This window comes from Arvicanthis niloticus, chromosome 14 (genome assembly GCF_011762505.2).
Source record: "Arvicanthis niloticus isolate mArvNil1 chromosome 14, mArvNil1.pat.X, whole genome shotgun sequence".
Lineage (NCBI taxonomy): Eukaryota > Metazoa > Chordata > Mammalia > Rodentia > Muridae > Arvicanthis > Arvicanthis niloticus.
In genome coordinates, this window is record NC_047671.1 from 23,230,558 (window position 1) to 23,249,580 (window position 19,023).

At 45.2% G+C, this 19,023-nt stretch overlaps 1 protein-coding gene across 2 annotated transcripts; it reads right to left on the bottom strand.

Moving 5' to 3' along the window:
- Positions 1-1,427: 1,427 nt before the first annotated feature.
- On the bottom strand, positions 1,428-17,927 carry Sec11c (SEC11 homolog C, signal peptidase complex subunit). 2 transcript variants are annotated; one of them, XM_034518700.2, is made up of 6 exons: positions 17,751-17,925; positions 8,990-9,099; positions 5,770-5,919; positions 3,602-3,721; positions 2,227-2,284; positions 1,428-1,628 (listed from the first exon to the last, which is right to left on the bottom strand). In XM_034518700.2, exons 1-6 carry the CDS (start codon positions 17,835-17,837, stop codon positions 1,575-1,577), a joined length of 579 nt encoding a protein of 192 aa, XP_034374591.1. In that variant the 5' UTR covers positions 17,838-17,925; the 3' UTR covers positions 1,428-1,574. The 2 variants fall into 2 exon arrangements, with proteins under 2 accessions (XP_034374591.1, XP_076768652.1); XM_076912537.1 differs by lacking the exon at positions 5,770-5,919 and having other exon boundaries at positions 17,751-17,927.
- Between the last annotated feature and the right edge of the window lie 1,096 nt (positions 17,928-19,023).

The following is a 19,023-nucleotide window of genomic DNA, read 5'->3' on the forward strand; positions in this document are numbered from 1 at the left end:
ACCAACACCAGCTACTGAGTCATGTTGAACTGAACTGCCTTCGTATCTCTCTCGGATAGATACTGCTCACACCATCAAAGAGACAACTTTTGCCACACCCTTACAGTTAAACTAAAAATATGCCTTGAGATTATTTCAAATTATATGCTCAATCAAGTATCCTACTGTGTGCTCTGCCTGATTCAATTTTAACCAGCCGTTAAGTGTTCTCTTGTTATGTAACCAACCTTACTATGGCTTGCACTTCCCATGTTATCAGCTTTAACCTAAGTGCATAGCTTTAATTATGTATTTCTCCATGTCCCAGACCCAGAATAATGTACATGTGTAGGTATAGGTGTAGGTGTGGGTTGTGGTAATCATTTGCTGAAGCCAAGTTGAAAGCAACCTCAGACAACAAATGTACAATGTTGGGAGAAACAGTATATATCTCTGCTAACACGGGTGTATGAATATCCATGCCTGGGGATCAAACTCTGGTTCTTATGGTGCAAGGCACTTTACTCACTGAGCTGTCATCCCCCTCCCCCTCAAACAGTAACTTCTGATACCTTCCATTTGCTTCTGCTAAATCCTTGATCACAGTGATGATCACCACCTGAAACCCCAGATTTGTTTCTCTCTTCCAACTGCTACACCAGAATCTCCATCAAGACTCGGATTATGTGTCTCCAGCCCCTTAGACAGTGGCAAGAGTCTCGGTACTTGCTCAGTATTTCAATGAGGGACTGATTTCGATGCAGGGTCATTGAGAGTGGAACTAGCCAACTCCACAGAAGAAATCCCTGAGAAATGGAAAGGGGAGAGGGAAAGAATGACTTCCTTTGACTTCTGAATTCTCAAATTTCTCAAAGGTTTGGCACTGTTTTACATTTATTCATCTGTGTATGCATATCTGCCATGTGAATGTATGTGTGTGTGTGTGCAGGTCCCTGAGAAAGCCGGAGGGCATGAACTGCCTGACATGGACGCTGGAAACCAAACCCAGGTTTTCTGCTAGAGCAGTAAGCTCTCCTAATTACTGAGCTATCTTTCCAGCTCCCACACTGTCTTTATAACTTACTGAATACTTTAAATAACTGCACAAACCACCCCAAAATATATCACAAAAACAAAGCAGATTGCATCTGTTCCTCCGAAAAAGCTTTAGGCTTCATTTGTTTATCAGATTACACTTGAATGAATAAAAAGTCCTCTTTGAAGAACTTGTCTCCCTCGGATGCATCATAGTAAGCTAGGAACTCTGTTTTTAAAGCTAGTTACTGTGACTGTATCGTGTAGACTGTGCCATGCTTCCTCCTTCAGGCCAGGCCCGAACCCATGGCCCAGTGCCTGAAGTACTGCTGACCCCATGTTCTGTAGGAGCCCCTGCCCCCAGCAGCAGAGACTGAGCAGATTCCAGTCAGAGACCACAAAAGAACGCCATCTTTACTGGTGAATCATTTATTTAGACAAGACAAAAACATCTCCACCTGGTTTCTCTTTATACAGAAAGTGGAACATTTCAAATATATTAGCTTTTCTCTTTTTCAACAGAATTCATTTCAATCTGGTCCCAGGAATTGCTTCTCATGTTAGGATTCACGTTTTAGTAACACATATGCGCCCATCACAGCCAAAAGAGCGTACTGTAAAGGAAGCACAGTGAGAAAGCATTGTGAGGTCTACAAATGAACTCGGGCTTATAAATGAATTCAGACGAAGCCTGCTCAATGCTAGACTGAGAACAGGCTCAGAAGATGACCTCTCTCCCACTGGCCTTGTTCTCTGAATTAGCCGCTCAACACACACTGAAAAAAGACCCAAAAATATACTGATGACTCAGGACCAAATACCTGACAGACACGGCTAATGTGGTGCTTACTCCTTGGTACATTCCCTATTGCCTTTTTAAAAATAGAAACGCCATTTCTACTGAAGTTGGCTGATAAATACGACCAGGCTTTTGATGCTACTTCAGATTGTGCTAAGATTTTTCCATAATAATCAACAATCCTGTAAGCGCCATTTCAGAACATAGTTAATGTAAAAGGTAAAAGAAGCTGTTTTAAATAACTAATTTAAATGTTAATAATTTAGGTTATTATGTTAATTTGTAGGCAATTACAAACGATCCAGAGAAAATCAATGGCAAAACATTTTTTGATGACTTCGTATTTACAATTGCACAGATAAAAGCTCCAATATTTAAAACTTAAGTAAACATACACACACATAAATTCCTACCTTGAATTTTGGATAGTCATTCATTATAATGGTGACCATGCCAACATAAGGTAAGAACCTAAATTGTGGGAATGAAAAGCACAAAATATAACATTTGCTTACTGTATGTTGACACAGCACTTACTGCTCTACACTTCAGGACACCAGTCCTCCTAGGGCATACCACTGCCAAAGGTCAGGGCTCACTCCTTTCTCAAGGCTCGATCAGCAAAGTGTACGAACACTTCAGGCCAACAGTTTTAAGTGGGTACGTGGTTTGAACAGCAAAGCTCTCTGGCTGTATTTAGTATCATTAAAATAACTAGTTGAACCATTTGCTCAAGTACAATAAGCAACTTTCATAAACCTAGTTGGTTTTGTTTTTAGGAAGAAAGTATTTTCAGGTGGCCTATATAAAAACAGCTCCCAGAAAAAGCTTCAAAAATAAAAGCACAAGATTTCACGACCTGAAATGAAACCAGACAACAAATAAAGCTTTAAAGCACACAGAAAATTGGCCAGAATTTAAACAATTGTCATGATTTTCATTTCAATGCTTTTCAAGTTAGCAAATGAGTTTCCTGAGGAATGAACACAAACGTGCGTCCTGGAACTCAGACTCAGATACAACCATGGTCCCAGACAAACGTGCATCCTGGAACTCAGACTCAGACACAACCATGGTCCCAGAGAGGATGGTACAGAGCGAATGATCGGTCACTTACATCAATATGTAGCCTGGATATAAAGACTCAGTCCTTCCAGCTACAACTGTGTGGTAAATATGCACGTGGCTATCAGGAGAGTGTCCAGACACTCGCTGAAATGTTAAGCAGAGGCCATCTCTGGGAAAGTTTCTAGTCATTGGTGTTTAAACCCACAAATAACTAACCTCTAAGTGAAGGTGTGTTTTGGAATAGAATTAAACCCAGTGTATAGATAGTATATTCTAGCTCAGTTATAGCCTTTGGATCCTTGGATATCATTAAGTTTTCATTTTAAAATATTATTTATTTTATATGTATGGGTGTTTTGTCTGTTTGTCTGTCTGTGCTAGTGTGTACAGTGCCAGAAGAGGCCAGAAGAGGGCATCAGATCCCCAGGACTGAAGCTGCCATGGAAGTGCTAGGAATTGAACCTGGGTCCTCTGGGAGAGCAGCCAGTGCTCTAAACAGCCTGACCATCTCTCCAGCCCTTGGATGTGTTTTGTTGAAGACAGGGTCTCACTGCATAGCCCAGGCTTAGATTTTTATTGGTCTCAAAGCACAGCCTGGACTTGCTTACAGCACTTCTGATGTGCCATGTGACAAATGACTCTCTTCTCTTACGAGTGTCTTCATTTATAAGAGTTTTCCTGGATTCTGAACCTTCTGATTAGCAACAGGTTCATCCTCACCCTCGAGCTCTTCCTACCACGTCCTTCTTCTCCAGCCAGTTCTGGCCTTCTTTGTACAAGCCTCTGTCATCAACTTCGTTATTGTCTCCTTTAGTCAGAAACTTGATGTCTCCATTATCTCTGGAAGGCAAGATGACATCCTCTCAGAAATCATTTTCAGGACAGCATCATTAAAAACGTATTAGTTTCACCCAGACATTACAGCCAGACACACGTACTTGGAAAGCAGTTGAGGAAGACTTGACCTCTCTTTGGTCTAAGTTGATTGCTTACAGATAACCACCCAGCTGAAGCACAGGTCTAATGACAATTTCTTGGACTTAAATTCCAAAACATTCAAGTAACCCTGGCAACCAAAACACACAGCAAAGCCCAGGCAATGAGAAGGCAATGACTGGCCACTGGTACACAGCATCACTCCTCACTCGGGCATCCTGAGCTGGTACTTAACTTGTTTTTTAATCATTAAAAAAAAAAAAAAAAAAAAAAAAAAAAAAAAGAGTATTAGTGTCACTCATCAACGGGCAAGATTGTGGGAATAGGTCCTGTCCGGATTCATAGCGCTCCAGCACGGAGGAGGCAGTGAAGTTTTCCACGCTTGCCTCAGTTGCTTCCCTCAAGTCTGACTGGGTCAGAAATCAGATGGGGCTGAATCAGTACCCATGCCGCTCTCATCCCGTCTCAGTTGTAGGGAAAGTCTGCTAGGATGGACCTTACTCCTCAGTCTACATAGCAACTGGCCCGAACCACACTGATCTGGATGATGGTGCTTCGCGACCACCCTCAGGTTTCCCAAATGCTGAATGTCATGCTTTACTTCCTGCACCACCCAGCACAAGGTGTAAAACCCTGTTTGCAGGGAAACGGTCAGGAGCGCCATCAGACAAATACAGTCAGCTGACAGGTGGGACTCACTAAGTGTTCTAAACAGGCAGTCACTGTAAAGATGGCACTGGAAACACAAACAGAACTCTGTAGCTCTACAGAGTTATGAAGAGAGGGTCTTTCAGAAAAGTGAAAACAGGCCCCAGTAGAATGAGGCAAGAGGCTCAAAGCCTACAAGCATCTGAAACCGCATCTAAAGGAACAGGCTGGTCTGTGCTTATAGGACTCCAGAGGGCAGCATCCTCTGCCACAGTTTGTGGAAGTTACAGCAAAGTCATCACTGCTCAGCTCTGAACACACTGTCTGTCGTGTTTAGAAATGACTTTCAGGAGGTGAAAGCTGTCAGGCCATCCCTGCTTCTTCCTCTGGAGGTTGGCAAACAGAGGCCGTGACCATTAAACAATGCCTGCCTGCTGGTGAGCAGTGTGTACTGAATCTGGATTCGTGTAAAAGTCAGAGTAATAAAGTGAGTATTTTAAGTAGACCTGGAACAGGGAAAGGCAAGAGTGTCCAAACAGGAGTCAGACTCTCTGTCCTCCCACCCATGGTGAGAAATCCACTGTCTTTGAAAAGACAGATATACATATCTAAATCTAATTGTATAAAACATGAACACAAAATGCTGTTATAAAAGCTACACAAAGGTAAGGGTACGCACCAAGTATGTATATAAAATGTAAATCCCTCGCTCTCACATGGAAGCTTTCTGTATCTGAGCTAGAATTAAATGTATCTGTTTCAAAAACCAGATGTTATTAAGGTCTTATGTTGTCACTGCTCCCTAACAGGAAGGCGAGGCTGGCTGTCAGGGAAGGGCTAATACAGGCCATGTATGGAAGAAGGTTTTACTCAGCAAGAGCTGAAGTCACTGCTAAAAGCGACCCTTTGCTAAAGTGACCCAGAGAAACAGCTAGCTTTATTATGTCAGAAGGAAATCCTGGTATCAGAGCAATCAGTCTAGTTAGAGGGTGACTCTTTGAAACTCCTTTGACCATAACAGACCCCTTGCATTTGTGTGGCAGTCTGGGTTTGGTTTTGCTTGATATTTTTTACACATTTTAGTAATCATTCTCTCCCTTAGCAATCATAATCACCCTGTGAGTTACTGTGGGTAAAATACTGTCATCCTGGTTTCCAGACCAAGTCAGGTCACTGGGGCAAAGTTGCCCAGTTAATAAATGGTGGAAGGAGAACAAATCTGGCTCTTCTGATTTCTCGCTGATCGTTAAAAGTATCTACCAAAATTTACAATCCCAAAATAAAAGCAAGTAAAGCCTCTTTACTTTTCATGAACCTTGATTACTCTGTGAACTATCGGAATGTCTCTTCCTTCAACTTTAAAAACAACTATTTCACCAGCTCTGATGGGGTCCTCCCGGAAATTTGTGAGGAACAGCAGATCTCCCCTGTGAAAGGCCGGCTCCATGCTGCCACTGGAAAGAAACACAGTTACAGTCAGTGGCTCCCGGTATCCATAGGGTGGTACAAGTAAACTCCCAGCCACCCTTGAGTCCTTGTTCACGAAGCCGCTGCACACAAACCTGGAGGGTTTCCCTCCACTCACATAAGGCAATGGCTGGTGAGGCTTATGCATGGAAGGGAACCAGGGGCTCCTTCCCTCAGCCTGTCACTCCACTGTCTGCTTCTCATTCCCTGAACAAGAACTGCATTGGAGCTGAAGCAAGAACAGAGTCAACTATGAAGTAAAAGTTGCCTACATATAGCCTTAAAAAAAACAAGTTCTACAAATACATTTCACCTGGAGCTGCATACTGTCAGCTCTGTCAGCATCCAGAGCCAATCCTTGCTTCACGGCACAGCCTTAGCACCCACCACACTGCAGGGTGTTTCCAAGACAAGAGAAACAAATGAATAGCGAGCAGCCCCTGTCCTGAAGCACGCTGACAGCTGGGACAAAGTCTGAAGCCCAGATTTGCCTCTTGCAGCAGCAGCCTTTTGACCGTGTTCTACAAGAGCCCAATGCTAAGACGCATTACTGGTGTAGAAGATGGGTAAAGATTCTTCATGGTAATGGTTCAAGTCTATGCCAAAATCTCTGATGTATTCAAAGTAAACTGTAAGCTACTGGGACTTCAAAGTTAAAATGTGATGCATAGGAAAAGAATAGCGCTACACATCTGGCTGCAGGGGGGCTGCACAACCAAGGATAAGCTGGTAATATCTGTTTATCGGGAAGGAGGAAGAAGCAGGCTCACTGAAGCTCCGGGGCCTTTAAAAAGGAGAATACAGTTCATGAAGCTGGGTCTCCTTCCAACCCCCAGTACTGGTGCTGCACAAGCATCCCAGCAGACAGAAGGCAGGGAAGAGGGGCGTGGCTAAGCTGGTGGTCACTAAGCGTGTGCAAGGGCTGTATTAAAGTGAGCCCCAAGTTCTGAGTACAGGCTCAGACCAGGCAGGCTAACCAGGAAACCTGACTAAGAAGGGGATAAGACTGATAGAAGAACTAAGGGAAAGAAAAAAAGGCAGCTGGGTAAACAAATTTGGCCCCACCATGGACCCCTACTGTGCCCCCCCCCCAAAGGTGAGCTGTGCTTCCCGACTTTATTTTCTTATACAGAACAACAGCTAAAATGCCTGCTTTCTCCATTGATGGCTTCATCTTCAGTCCTTCAAAGAATTTCCCAAAGCCACCAGTATGGAAGTCAGTGTCAGAAAACTCTCTTAGTTGTGACAACAGACTGCACTGACCAAAGATACCACCTCCCAAAGTCCCAGGGCTAAGAGGGGACGCTGAATCCAGCAATTCTCCAAGTCCAGTACAGCAACTTGTATGTCTCTTCTTCCATAGCTGGGGACCCCCAAGCAACTCAGGGCCTTCACCAGATTATGACTTCAACCAGACTGCTTTAAAACCATAAAGGATTTTTTTAAAGTCCCCGTGCACTGGAATTTCACAGAAATGCCTGTGTTCGCATGTGTGATGGAAAGGGAGCCTAGTGATCTTAGATCCAGTGTTGTTCTACAAAATGATATCTTGAAACGCTTGTGATAATCTCAGTGTGCTTCAGATTGTGCATGAGAGGACACACCTGGATTCCTCCTCTCCCTCTTGCATCTAAAGATGGAACCCAGTGCCCTACACATGCTACAAATACACTCTACCATTGGCACACACCCCTAGGCCTTTTCCCAAAAAGCTTGTTTGTTTTTCTCCTTCCCTCCTTCCTTCCTCCTGTTCCCTTGCTAAGGATAAAACTCGGGACCTTGAATGTGCTATGCACTTGCTTTGCACTGAATGACATCCAAGCCTTCTTAAAAAGAAAAAACCTCATTTCCCTCCAACTCAAGCAGCTTCTGAGCACTGGACCTACCTATGTGCAAAAGTTGAGTTACTGCCACTGAAGCAGTGCTATGGTGTCCAGGACCCAGGAGCCTGGTGCCCTCCTCACTCCTAATGTACCACAGGACCCCAGGGCACTCCTGAAATACCGTGTGAACACACACGCATGCACATGCACACACATGCGTATACACATACACATGTTCCTCTATGAACTACACTTCCCACGCCTACCCCTTGGTTAGTCACACAAAGGTAGCTAGGGGAAGCGACAGCCCTGTGATCTGTCAGCAGAGCCCAGTACAATGGAAGGCACTGGTTTAAAAACAGCAAAAGCCCTGCACGGTGGCTTTGGCTCCTGGACTGGTCAGCTATGACTCTGATCAAGTGACCACAACAGCTCCCCTTCTGCCCTCATACAACAAAGAGGCTCTATTGCTACCAACAATGGGACTTCATGATGTCAGACACACCAGACAAAGCACCCTGGTGCACCTGCCGGCTCTAAGCAGAGTCATTTGGCTTCAAATGGACTGAAGATTTCTCCCTGAATAACTTACAGCTGCATGAAGTTGACAATATCCACTCTTCTAAAGCATATTCACTTTCATAAGCAGGACAGGAGGTAGTGACCATTGACATCTCCTGACACTTGCTGGGTACTGGAGGGACACACACCCCTCCCACTAGGTATGGCTTAACATTTTAAACTAGTTAGGTATAAAGGTCAATTTGTTACAGATAATGGTATCTCACTTTGCTGAGCCGTTGTTCTAGAATACTAAAAGCAGTGTCCTCAACAAGCTCTAAAACAGTGGTTCTCAACCTGTGGGTCATGGTGCATTTGGGGGTCCAATGACCCTTTCACAGGGGTCACCTAAGACCATCGGAAAACAGATATTTACATTAAGATTCATAACAATAGCAAAATTACAGTTGCAAAAGAGCAACAAAAGTAATTTTATGGTTGGGGATCACCACAATATGAGGAACTATGTTGAAGGGTCTCAGCACTGGGAAGGTTGAGACCACTGCTCTAAAACAGCATTTACTTTCCAACTAATGAAACACTCTCAAGAGCCATCAATAGAGACTCTCGAGTAGTTTATCCAATTAAAATCTTAAACTCATGGCTGTCACACAAGGCACCCTGGCTCCTGGATCCCAGGGGAAGCAGAATGAGGGCCGGGATGAGGACTCACCTCAGGACCACCACGATGGGACTCTCGCTGCCCGTGAGAACAATCAAGCCTTTCCATATCATAAGTGCAGAAGACACGATCATGGCAAAGTTTAGAACCTGGTAGTAGAGCTGGAACAAAACGAGCCAAACCCAAAGTGAGAACTGAGGGCAAAATATTGACTATTCACACAATAGAGCTCCGAGGTGCTTATATAATCTAAACAATGTGCTTCTAGGGCAGGTAGTATTTCAACTTTTATACACAGGATATGCCTTCCAAATATCACCTCACAGTCAGTGAGAAAAAGAAGGGAAAACAGCCATCTGTGGGCCTGATCAGCCATGACTGCTACAGCCTCCTCACCCTCAAATACCCCTGTATAACAAGGCTCTGTTGCTGCTGGCAGTGAGGCTTAATGACTCCAGAAACGCTGGATACAGCATCCTAAATACCTGCTTGCCGCCTCTCAGATATGGACTGAGGATTTTCCCCAACAAGGCTAGTAATAGCCCTGAGGTTCCCAGACCCTTCAGACCCTAAACATTTCCCCTCTGGAATTCAACCACTGGCAGCTTCCATTCCAGCCTGGTACAGACACAGCTTAGCATCAGCTAGTTGTCAGTCCCATGTTCTCACCCTGGAAGTCTGACACGTCTAAAGTAACTTCACCTATACTGCACAGTAGCTCACAACTAAAGACGGCCTCAAATGTAAGCGAGACAGTACTACAGGGCTCAACCACTAGGCCTCTGCATCTGCAAACAAAACAAACTTACCTGTGAAAAGTTTAAAAACAAAGCTTTAAAATGTCTGAATGTTTAAATGATCAATAATACATCAAAAAGTGAACAGTAAATATTTGGTTAAGAACACAAGTAGAGGAGTCCCAGAAGCCAACCGGTCATGGCTGTTATTAGCAGTGAGTAAGGTTCTGAGCTTTCCAGCCCCACCTCGGGAATTCCCTCCAACCCACAAGGCTCACCTGGCTCCTCTGGTGCTACACATGTGCTGTGGTACAGACTCTCTCTTGCCACGGCTGCCTGCTATACCTACCAATCCCTGGAGACTAAAGGGAAAATCAACACCCGTACACATCCCAACTCCCTTTGGACAGTAGCTGAACCGTCAGCAGAATGCCATCCATCCTCCATGAGGCCACCAAAACTAAAGCTACCTTTGTTAACACTACCCAAGAGAAGAGTTCTTCAGGCCCTGCCTTACCCCAAGGCAAGAAGACACCTGCCTTTGGTACCTGCCTGCCTCAGTCTTCCTCCCCCAAGTCCTGCAACTGTCAGGATGACTGCAGAACCATGTGGACTCAGCTGTCTCAAGCCTGGACCCCTCAGCTCCAGTACCCTTCATCCCTCCCCTGGACCATCTGCCCTGGAATGGAAACTACTTCAAGGCCATGTGGTCCCTCCTCCCCTGCCTCACATTCTCTAGATGTCTGGACATGCTGCCAGCCGAGGCTGTTCTTTCAGGACTTCCTTCTGCCCCTCACCTTAGCTTTCAATCCCCAGCACACAGCATTCACACAATAGTGTCCACACCTCCCACAGGCTTGGCAGCTGTTACTCCATATACTTCCTGATTAGCTTTTGTTGTTGTTGTTTGTTTTTTGTTTTTCAAGACAGGGTTTCTCCGTGTAGCCCTGTCCTAAAACTCACTCTGTAGATCAGACTGGCCTCAGAAATCCGCCTGCCTCTGTCTCCCAAGCGCTGGGATTAAAGGCGTGCGCCACCGCTGCCCGGCCCATGTTTATCTTTTTAGTCTTCCATCTGGGAAAGGAAATCCCAGTCAGTGCAGGGGGTAGGACTGGGTACCTCACGCATCTCAACTTTCAAAGAAAGAAAATGTACTTCAGCCTACCCTCTTTTCTCTCCATTTCCAAAGGCATCAGCTACAACCAATTGAGTCTCAAAGAATTCCACGTCATGGGATAGCATCTTTCCTCAGCCTCCCTGGAGCCTCTCAGCAATTCTAGTTCTCAGGCTACTTCAGTTACCATTTTTCCCTCTGTCTTCCAGCTTCTAGAACCTAGGAAATCTTGTTTCCTTGCCTGGACTCCCTATTTTGAAATAGTTGATGGCGAAACACCTCTTAGTATGCTTCAGAAGAAGTAAAATTAGCCAAGTTAGAGCCCATCTTAAGTATCTATCGGCCTTGCACACTTCCTTTTGAAGTGAGTTTGGAACAGGATCCAGACCATGTGGCTGTAAACATCATTTCCTCAAACATTCAAATTTAACTTTAACTGAAACAGACTACACTGGTTTTGAGTTTTGGTGTTCTAGCACAGTGGGGTGTACTGTATACACTGAGATGACAAGATGTTTAAAGCTTTACCACAGACAACTGATAAATGTTTGAGGTGACAGTGACACTAATCACTGTGTTTGATCATTATACAATGTAAACATGACTGAAACTTCACATTGTACCCCATAAAGCTACAAAGTCAATAAGTGCAAATTTTTAAAACAGTTTAATATACATCAAAATACAGTTTTCAAAATGCACACAGCCTACAAAAATGCAACCAAGAATACCTAGGTCAGGAATACCTAGCAGGAAAGTGCTGGGCGGCTTTACAGGGTTCTGACATCTGAGTGTGTACCTTCTTTCACAGCAGTAGCTTTCAAACACATACTGCAATCATCTGGCAGGCCTGAGAAGTGCATTTCAAACAAGCTCTCAGGTGACACTGAAGCTGCTGCCTTGTGACCACAAACCAAGGGTCATTGTGCTCTACTACCGGAATCACATGGGAAAGCTCAGGAAAGCAGTCCAGCTGACTCCATGGCAGGAAACACCAGCACCGATGTTCCCTGGAATTCTGGTGGGTGGGTGAGGCAGTGAGTGGGTTGGGGATGGCCACTGTTCCACATCTTTCCCATCCAATCAGCTAAAGACACTGCACCGTGAACTATTAATTCCTCCATATTATAGCTTCTTCCGTGTTTGACATCCCTTCTCCTCCACAGCCCAAGGTCTCAAAGGAGCTGCTGCCCTGGGTAGAAAGTTCATCCACTCTCTGAATACTTTATCCTCCTGACAGTTCCTCCTCCACCACCTGAACCTTCAAATGTTACCATCAGCACCATCAGGCTAACTCCTCCCAACGCTGAGATTGCCAACTGCCCGGAATTACAGCGAATCTCTAAAGGTAGCTGAAATGCTTCAAGTCACAGCTGACCTTACCTTTTCTAATACAAAGCAGATATGCCATTGCTATAACTCTTATCAAAGTTATTAACAGAGCCCCACTGGGTCACTGTAAGAGCCTCCTACAGGTCTTCTAATCCACTCCACACTTCTGCTTGCTCTCAGTGTCATCTGGTCACCCCTGTGCTATGCATAACCCCTTCATCTGCAACCTACTCTCTTAATACTGGCTCAGATGCCCTGCCTGACAAATACCCCATTCTCCAGCTTTGGCTGGTGAAATTCGCTGTGCCCAGCCACACATGTAGTATCTATCAGTGCTTCAAACGGTCCATGTGCCTTTCTTCAAACCCTTTACCCAGGGGTTTGCTCTGCCCAGAAAGTTCTTTCCCTAGACTCTTGGCATATCCAAAACTCACTGGTTCTCAAGTCCCACTTTTAACACTGGTGCCTGTGGGAAGCCTTCTCCAATGTGGGAGACCAAGAGTCACCAAACTTTCTATTTAAAGGGCCTGATAGTAAATAGTTTAGGTTTATAGGCCACATAATAACTATCAAAGCCACTTAGCTCTGCTGTTATATTGGGAAAGTAGCCACAGACAACATCTAAAAGGATCTGCACGGCTATGTGCCAAGAGAATTTTATAAAAGCTGGCAGAGCACTGGAGCTTGCCAGTCTTTGCCTCAGGCCAGCTCGCCTTCCTGTTTCCTGTTCTCGCTGCAGCCCGTGTCTCCTTGCAGCATCTATCACCGCCAGCTGTACACACACTCACTCACTCGTCTTTACACTAGACTGTGAATTTCACAGTGGCAGAGATCATTCCACACCTTGTTCAGAACTGTATCTCAATATTCAACACAGGTCTGGAAACAGTCAGCATTCCATTTGCTAAATAATGACAAACACACTTAACACAAACCGAATGCCAACAAACTAGCTATAAGGAAACTAGAATGTCAACAGCAGGGAAAACCTTAAAGCTATAATTTTCCAATGAGGAAATAAATATAAGCAGCAGGTAAACATTTGGAAGGTTCAGACCCATAATTCTCTCACCTTCCCAGGAAATTTAAAGTTTCAGTTTTTTCAATGCTAAGAGCCAGGAGTAGTACCAAAGGCTACACTGCGTGAGAATGTAAGCACCCTCAACTGACATTAATATCAAAAGATTACTATCAGTCCAGGGTTCCTGCTTCAAGGAATTCATCAGAACCAGCAACAGATAGGAAACTGGAGTCCAAAGATATTTATACCAGTCTTATTTCTAATAATGAGGAAAGGGTAGAAAAAGGAAGATTACTCCACTATTTCAAATAATGAGTAAACACTTTAGTATCAAATACTAAACATGTTGACTGAAAAGATGTCAACTGCAAGAAGACCTTTGGCAAACTATAAGCACAGGAGGTGGTCCAAGGTACACCCAAAGGTGATCTTAGGATAGTAGACTTACAAGTCACTGATATCTCTCCTCTCTCTCTCTCTCTCTCTCTCTCTCTCTCTCTCTCTCTCTGTGTGTGTGTGTGTGTGTGTGTGTGTGTGTGTGTGTGTGTACACGCTCGCGCGTGCGCGCGCCACCATTATGTATGAGGTGGTTTGAATGATAATGGCCCCCACAGGGTCATCAGGAATGAGACTATTAGAACATGTGGCCTTGTTGGAGTAGGTGTGGTCTTGTTGGAGGAAGTGTGTCACTAGGGGACGTAGGGGATGGGCTTTAAGGTTTCAAATGCTCTAGCCAGGCCCAGTGTCACTCTCTCTTCCTGATGCCTCCCAATCCAGATGTGGAATTCTTGGCTACCTCTCCAGCACTATGTCTGCCTGCGTGCTGCCATGCTTCCAGCCATAAAACCTCTGAACTACAAGGCAGCCCAATTAAATGTTTTCCTTTATAAAAGTTGCGTGGTCATGGTGCCTCTTCACAGCAATAAAAACTAAGACACCATCCATCTTGAGTTTTTGAGACAAGGTTGTTTACTAGCCTGGGAGAGTCTGACTCAAGCTTCAGGGATCTGCCTAGTATCTACTCCCCCAGCCCTAAGATTAAAACACACTGTCTCTTTTCCATGGATTTCTAGAGAGTGAGGGTCGAACCCAGTAAAGCAAGCACTTTCCAGACTGAGCCAACTTTCAACCCCAAGCATTGGTTTTCTTCCTGTGCTGGCTAGTTTTATGTCAACTTGACACAGGTTAGAGAGTCATTAGGAAGGAAGGAACATCAATTGAGAATGTGTTTCCATCAGATAGCCCTATGGGCAAGCCTGTGGTGAATTTTCCTCATTGATGATTGATGTGGGGGAGGTGGCCCAGCTCACTGTGGGCAGTGCTACCATTAGGAGGGTAGTCCTGGGAAGCAGCATCCCTCCATGGTTCCTGCCTACAAGTCTGCCCTGTCTTCCTATACACGTTGTAAGATAATATAAGAACTATCATCCTCAAGCTGCTTTTGATCAGGGTGTTGCATCACAACAACAGAAACACTAAAATCATTCTTAAAAAAATCCCCATGGACTGATTCCAGAATCTTATATGTGACCATTAAAGTAATCATTTTGAGGAGTAGTAAGACATGGAAATGCACTGAGTTGATGTAACAAAGGAAATGCCAGTATTACCACCCAGTGGAAAGAGGGGACTTGAAGCAATCGTAAGATTCAACTGAAAGGAGGACCTAAAAAGAAGTTTAAAGTAACTTTGGTATTTTGGTGCTGTACATCACTCTCTAGTTGGCATCGTGAGCCTGAAAGAGTGGGACCTAGAGATGAGGCAGACTAAGTTCCACACAACTTTATTCAGAGCATCGGGCAATTTATACTCAATTGTTAAGAAGAATCACGTAAGTAATGTGTTGTATCACAGGGACAAGCCACGTGATACATGGAGGCACATGAATAAGCACAGCTGAAGTACACTCACTCCTATCTGCTGCACCTGGGCAGAGCACTACAAGAACAAGTCTGTGATTTGAAAAAACAAAACTTGAGGTCACAAGACTTCTTGTCTTGTTGGAGTTTTCTCACAAGCACTCAGAATTCTCACACGACTCCACTCTTGGACTGTGTCCCAATGTGGTACAATCAATATGAAAGTAGAAAAAGAACTATAATCCAATACTCAAGCCACACGCTGTGTTTAACCACTTGGCTATTGTATCCATTTTCACATTATGAACTGATCACAGTATTCCCAGAAGAGCAAAAGCAAAACAAAACAAAAAGAGAGACTCTACAGCAGATGTCATTCGTTCCAAACCTTCTCCACCTGCTCTGCTTGACTTAGAGGACAGTGTGTGAAAACAACGGCTGTTTCACTATCAACTACAGATCTACTTGGGAAAGTCCCAAACCATAACTTTAAATAAGGACTGCTAATTTTTTGTAAGTAGGTTTTCAGACCACCAGTCTCTATCTTGCCAAAAAGCAAGTTACAGGCTCTTAACACTTATTGAATAAAACTCTGAGTTAAAAACACATTTTCCAGTCTGATTCTCTGTGCTTGAAAACAAATCATTGTGAAGTAATAAAGTCAACTCCTTAATAACACTTCCTTTGATAAAGGCTGAAGAGAAAGCCAAAGACACCAAAGCCTAACAACGGAACTCCCCACCGGCCACACTTCTGAAACCCTAACTCTAAAATCTGAGTGCAGTTTGGCAACCAGGAAATATAACTTTAACCAAACTACAGACAGGCTGAACCCCTTCCAAATATACCCCATCACATGTGCATGGTGCTTTGTGGTGTTCCTCATTTCGGCTTATCAAATAACAACCCCAACTGGACTTTAAAGCAAGCCCACACCTAGTCACTAGAATCAGCAAGTTCCAAGGAGGTTTAAGCAAACATTTCGGGCCAGATATTCTGGCCACAGAGCAGCAAAAACAACAGTCACTGTATTACTTCCTCTCTTCTTCACTGCAGAAACAAAGAGCCCTTGTCTTGCATGTGGCTCTCATTTAGTAAGTGGTGGCAGTAGAGAAAGGGGGTCCTGCTTCAAAGCCGGACAAGGTGTCACAGGATCCTGTTATGAAGGGAAAAGAATAAGAAGCAAGCAAAAAAGACAAAAGGATTTTTTTTCCAACTATAAAAAAAAAATCGGTACAGAAATCGAACTTCTAAATTTTAATTGGTAGGCCAGCAGAACAAGCCACACAAGCTACTGACCCAAGTGACGCAATGGACACACTGAGTGAGGAACTGACACATGCACCTGCTAGTTAGCAATGGCAGCCATTAGTAATCAGTACCAAACATTAAAGAAACCTTATCCAATAACCCAAATCTTAAATGAAGCTGTTCTTCCTGTGAACAGTGTCTGTGAGCAGGGGGCATTAGTCTTTGCTGTTGATACTAGTGATATACTCCCTACTAAAACGCTTCATAACCACAGACCACAGAAGTTCATCAGCACAGCTAGCCACAACCAGATCCTAATCATTTCAAGAAATTCAAATCACCAAACTGTCCCATATGGCTGGGTGTTTCTGAAATTCTACAGAAAAGAAAAAAAAAAGATGTGGGGAGAGAAATAGAAGAAGGGGGGGAAAGGGGGAAGGAAAACGGGAAAGACAAGGAGGGCGGCTAAGGGAGAGGGAGGGAGATACTACTCTCTCATTCTCATAGTGCCCATGTCTACTTAGTGGAACAAGTATCTCTAGGTGCCATCCAAATCATGAAAACACCATGTTCAAAAACATTCAACCCCTTTTCAAGAAAGACCTTACTTTTCTAACCACAGTGTGTCATCATTGGTAATAGAAGAGTGGCTATCTGTCAAGATACTGGGGCACTACAGTGCCTAGAAGCTTACCGGATCATACTTTTCCGGGCCGATGGAGGAAATGATGGTGCACAGTAAGGGGGGTAGGGAAGAAACTTTGCCTTAGCGAGCTTTTTACAGAGCAGTGAAAAGTGAAGCCCTGCTGTCCAAGGACACCCCCCCCCCCAAACCCTAATGGTTTTCTCTACAGACGGTGCTACAAGGATGGACTCGAAAAAGTTAGAGGAAACTTCTGAAACCCTTTAATGAATCTTGGTTCTGTCTACGATGACTGAGCACCACTTAGGATGCAGGCACAACACTGAGTCCTGATGCATGCCCCGAGAAAACCACCCCAACACACACACACACACACACACACACACAAACTCAGAAGAAGAAACTCCTTTGGGAGGTATCCTTGAACAGCTCCACAGTAAGAAAGTTCTTCCCTTCCCCTCGGTCAGCCTCTTAGCCACTTGCAACAGTGCGCAGCCAGGCCTCTGGAGCGCCACAGGGAAAGCTGTTCCCTCTTCATTGAGTGGCCCTCAAAACGCGCAGACGGCTGTCACTCGCGCTCCAGTCATCTCCCTTCACTTCCGCAAGCGCATATGACACCCATTGCGCTCCCCTTCCCGCAACCCCTCCCCAGTTTGCTCTTGTCAAAGCAGGAATGCCAACACTTGCCCACACGTGGGTATGGGAAGATCTGAACCTAGGGTCTCTGGGTGACAGGGAGCTCTGGTCACACGGAACTGTCCTTGCCCTAGAGTGCTTCACCAAGGAAGCCCCAACTCCTGCAGCCGCAACGGGTACCGGTACACTGGACGCGCCCCCCACCAGAGCTTCTGTTACCTGTCGTTTGTTCATCTTCCTCAAGTCCCCAAAGATGTCCAGGCTGGACGTGGGGAGATGCGTCCCCACGGCGCCCGCACGAACCATGGCGGGGTCTCTGGGGGCCCAGGCGGCCGGCCGGCTCTGTCACACTCAGCTGCGGAGCACCGGCCGGCCCCGCCCACCAGCCCGCATCCTTCGGGCCACGTGACCATAGTCTTGCATAGGCTTCTGGGAATTGTAGTCTCGTGAGGGTCACCTCCCCCATAGGACCTGGAGAAACCGAGAGAAGAAGAACTACAAATTCCAGAATGCTTCGGGCAAAGAGCCTCGGCCAGTGAAGACCCAGGGCTCCTGGGGAGCGTGGCGAGCGGGCTGAGAAGCCTCAGCCGACCCTTCTAGGGGATTGTAAGGTAGCTGGTGAGCCTCGACTCTAGGTGGAAACTTGGGGAAGGGACTGCTTGAGTAGAGCAGAACTCCAAGACTCTGGTCAGGCGCCAGCCGGACACCTAAAGCTCCCTCGCTTTCACCTAGCCGTGTATCTCGGCCATTGGATGACTGCAGTTAGGGAAGGCGGGGCTTCTGCCCTGCAGGCGGAGTGTGCGGAATCAGGGCGGGGCCTAAAGATGGGCGTGTTGGGTGGGTGGAGTCTGTGAAAGGCGGGAGTTTTGAAACTGAGGTTCTGCACGGTGAAAGAATAGCTCTTGAAAGAACTGCAATGGAGCAGTCTGTGAGCCGAGACGACTCTAGATGTTAACCAGAGCGGATATTCACTGAATGAATAAGTAGCCATCTTATTTTATCCATGATGAAGGACAGGCCCAGAAAGGGTCTATGCCATAGCCACGGTTAAGTTGTAGAATATGGAATAGACCTCAAAGTCCAACTCCAGAATTTCCACAGTTCTGCGCTTATCCTTTGTTTTATTTGTTTGTTCTCGAATCTTTACCAAACAGCTACAATGGGCCTGGTGGTATTCTAGGTACCTGAAAAACCAAGACAGTCACCCCGTAAAAACGTAGGTTCTACCAGGGTAGACATAGCTAAACTATACAGTATTTGCATTTTGATCTCAAGATGCACTATCATCTCAAAGTGTTCTGGCAGGTAGTAAAACTGTGAAAACTAACAAGCATCAAATGAAGGCAAGCTTTTAGGACACTGGGGGGAAATGTAGCTCCACATTTGCCGTGCATGGGCCTTTTATAGCCCTTCACACAGTAGGACCTCAGATCACCATGCAGCCCAAGCTCCCTATCAGGGACTGTTTATTGTCCCATGTGGTCATTAGCTT

Coding starts and splice junctions, on each gene's coding strand:
- Sec11c (XM_034518700.2), bottom strand. CDS start 17,837: ATGGTTCGTGCGGGCGCCGTGGGGACGCATCTCCCCACGTCCAGCCTG. Junction 9,100..17,750: donor GGAAGATGAACAAACGACAG/GTAACAGAAGCT, acceptor GTTTTGTTCCAG/CTCTACTACCAGGTTCTAAA. Junction 3,722..5,769: donor GTAATCAAGGTTCATGAAAA/GTAAAGAGGCTT, acceptor CTTGCCTTCCAG/AGATAATGGAGACATCAAGT.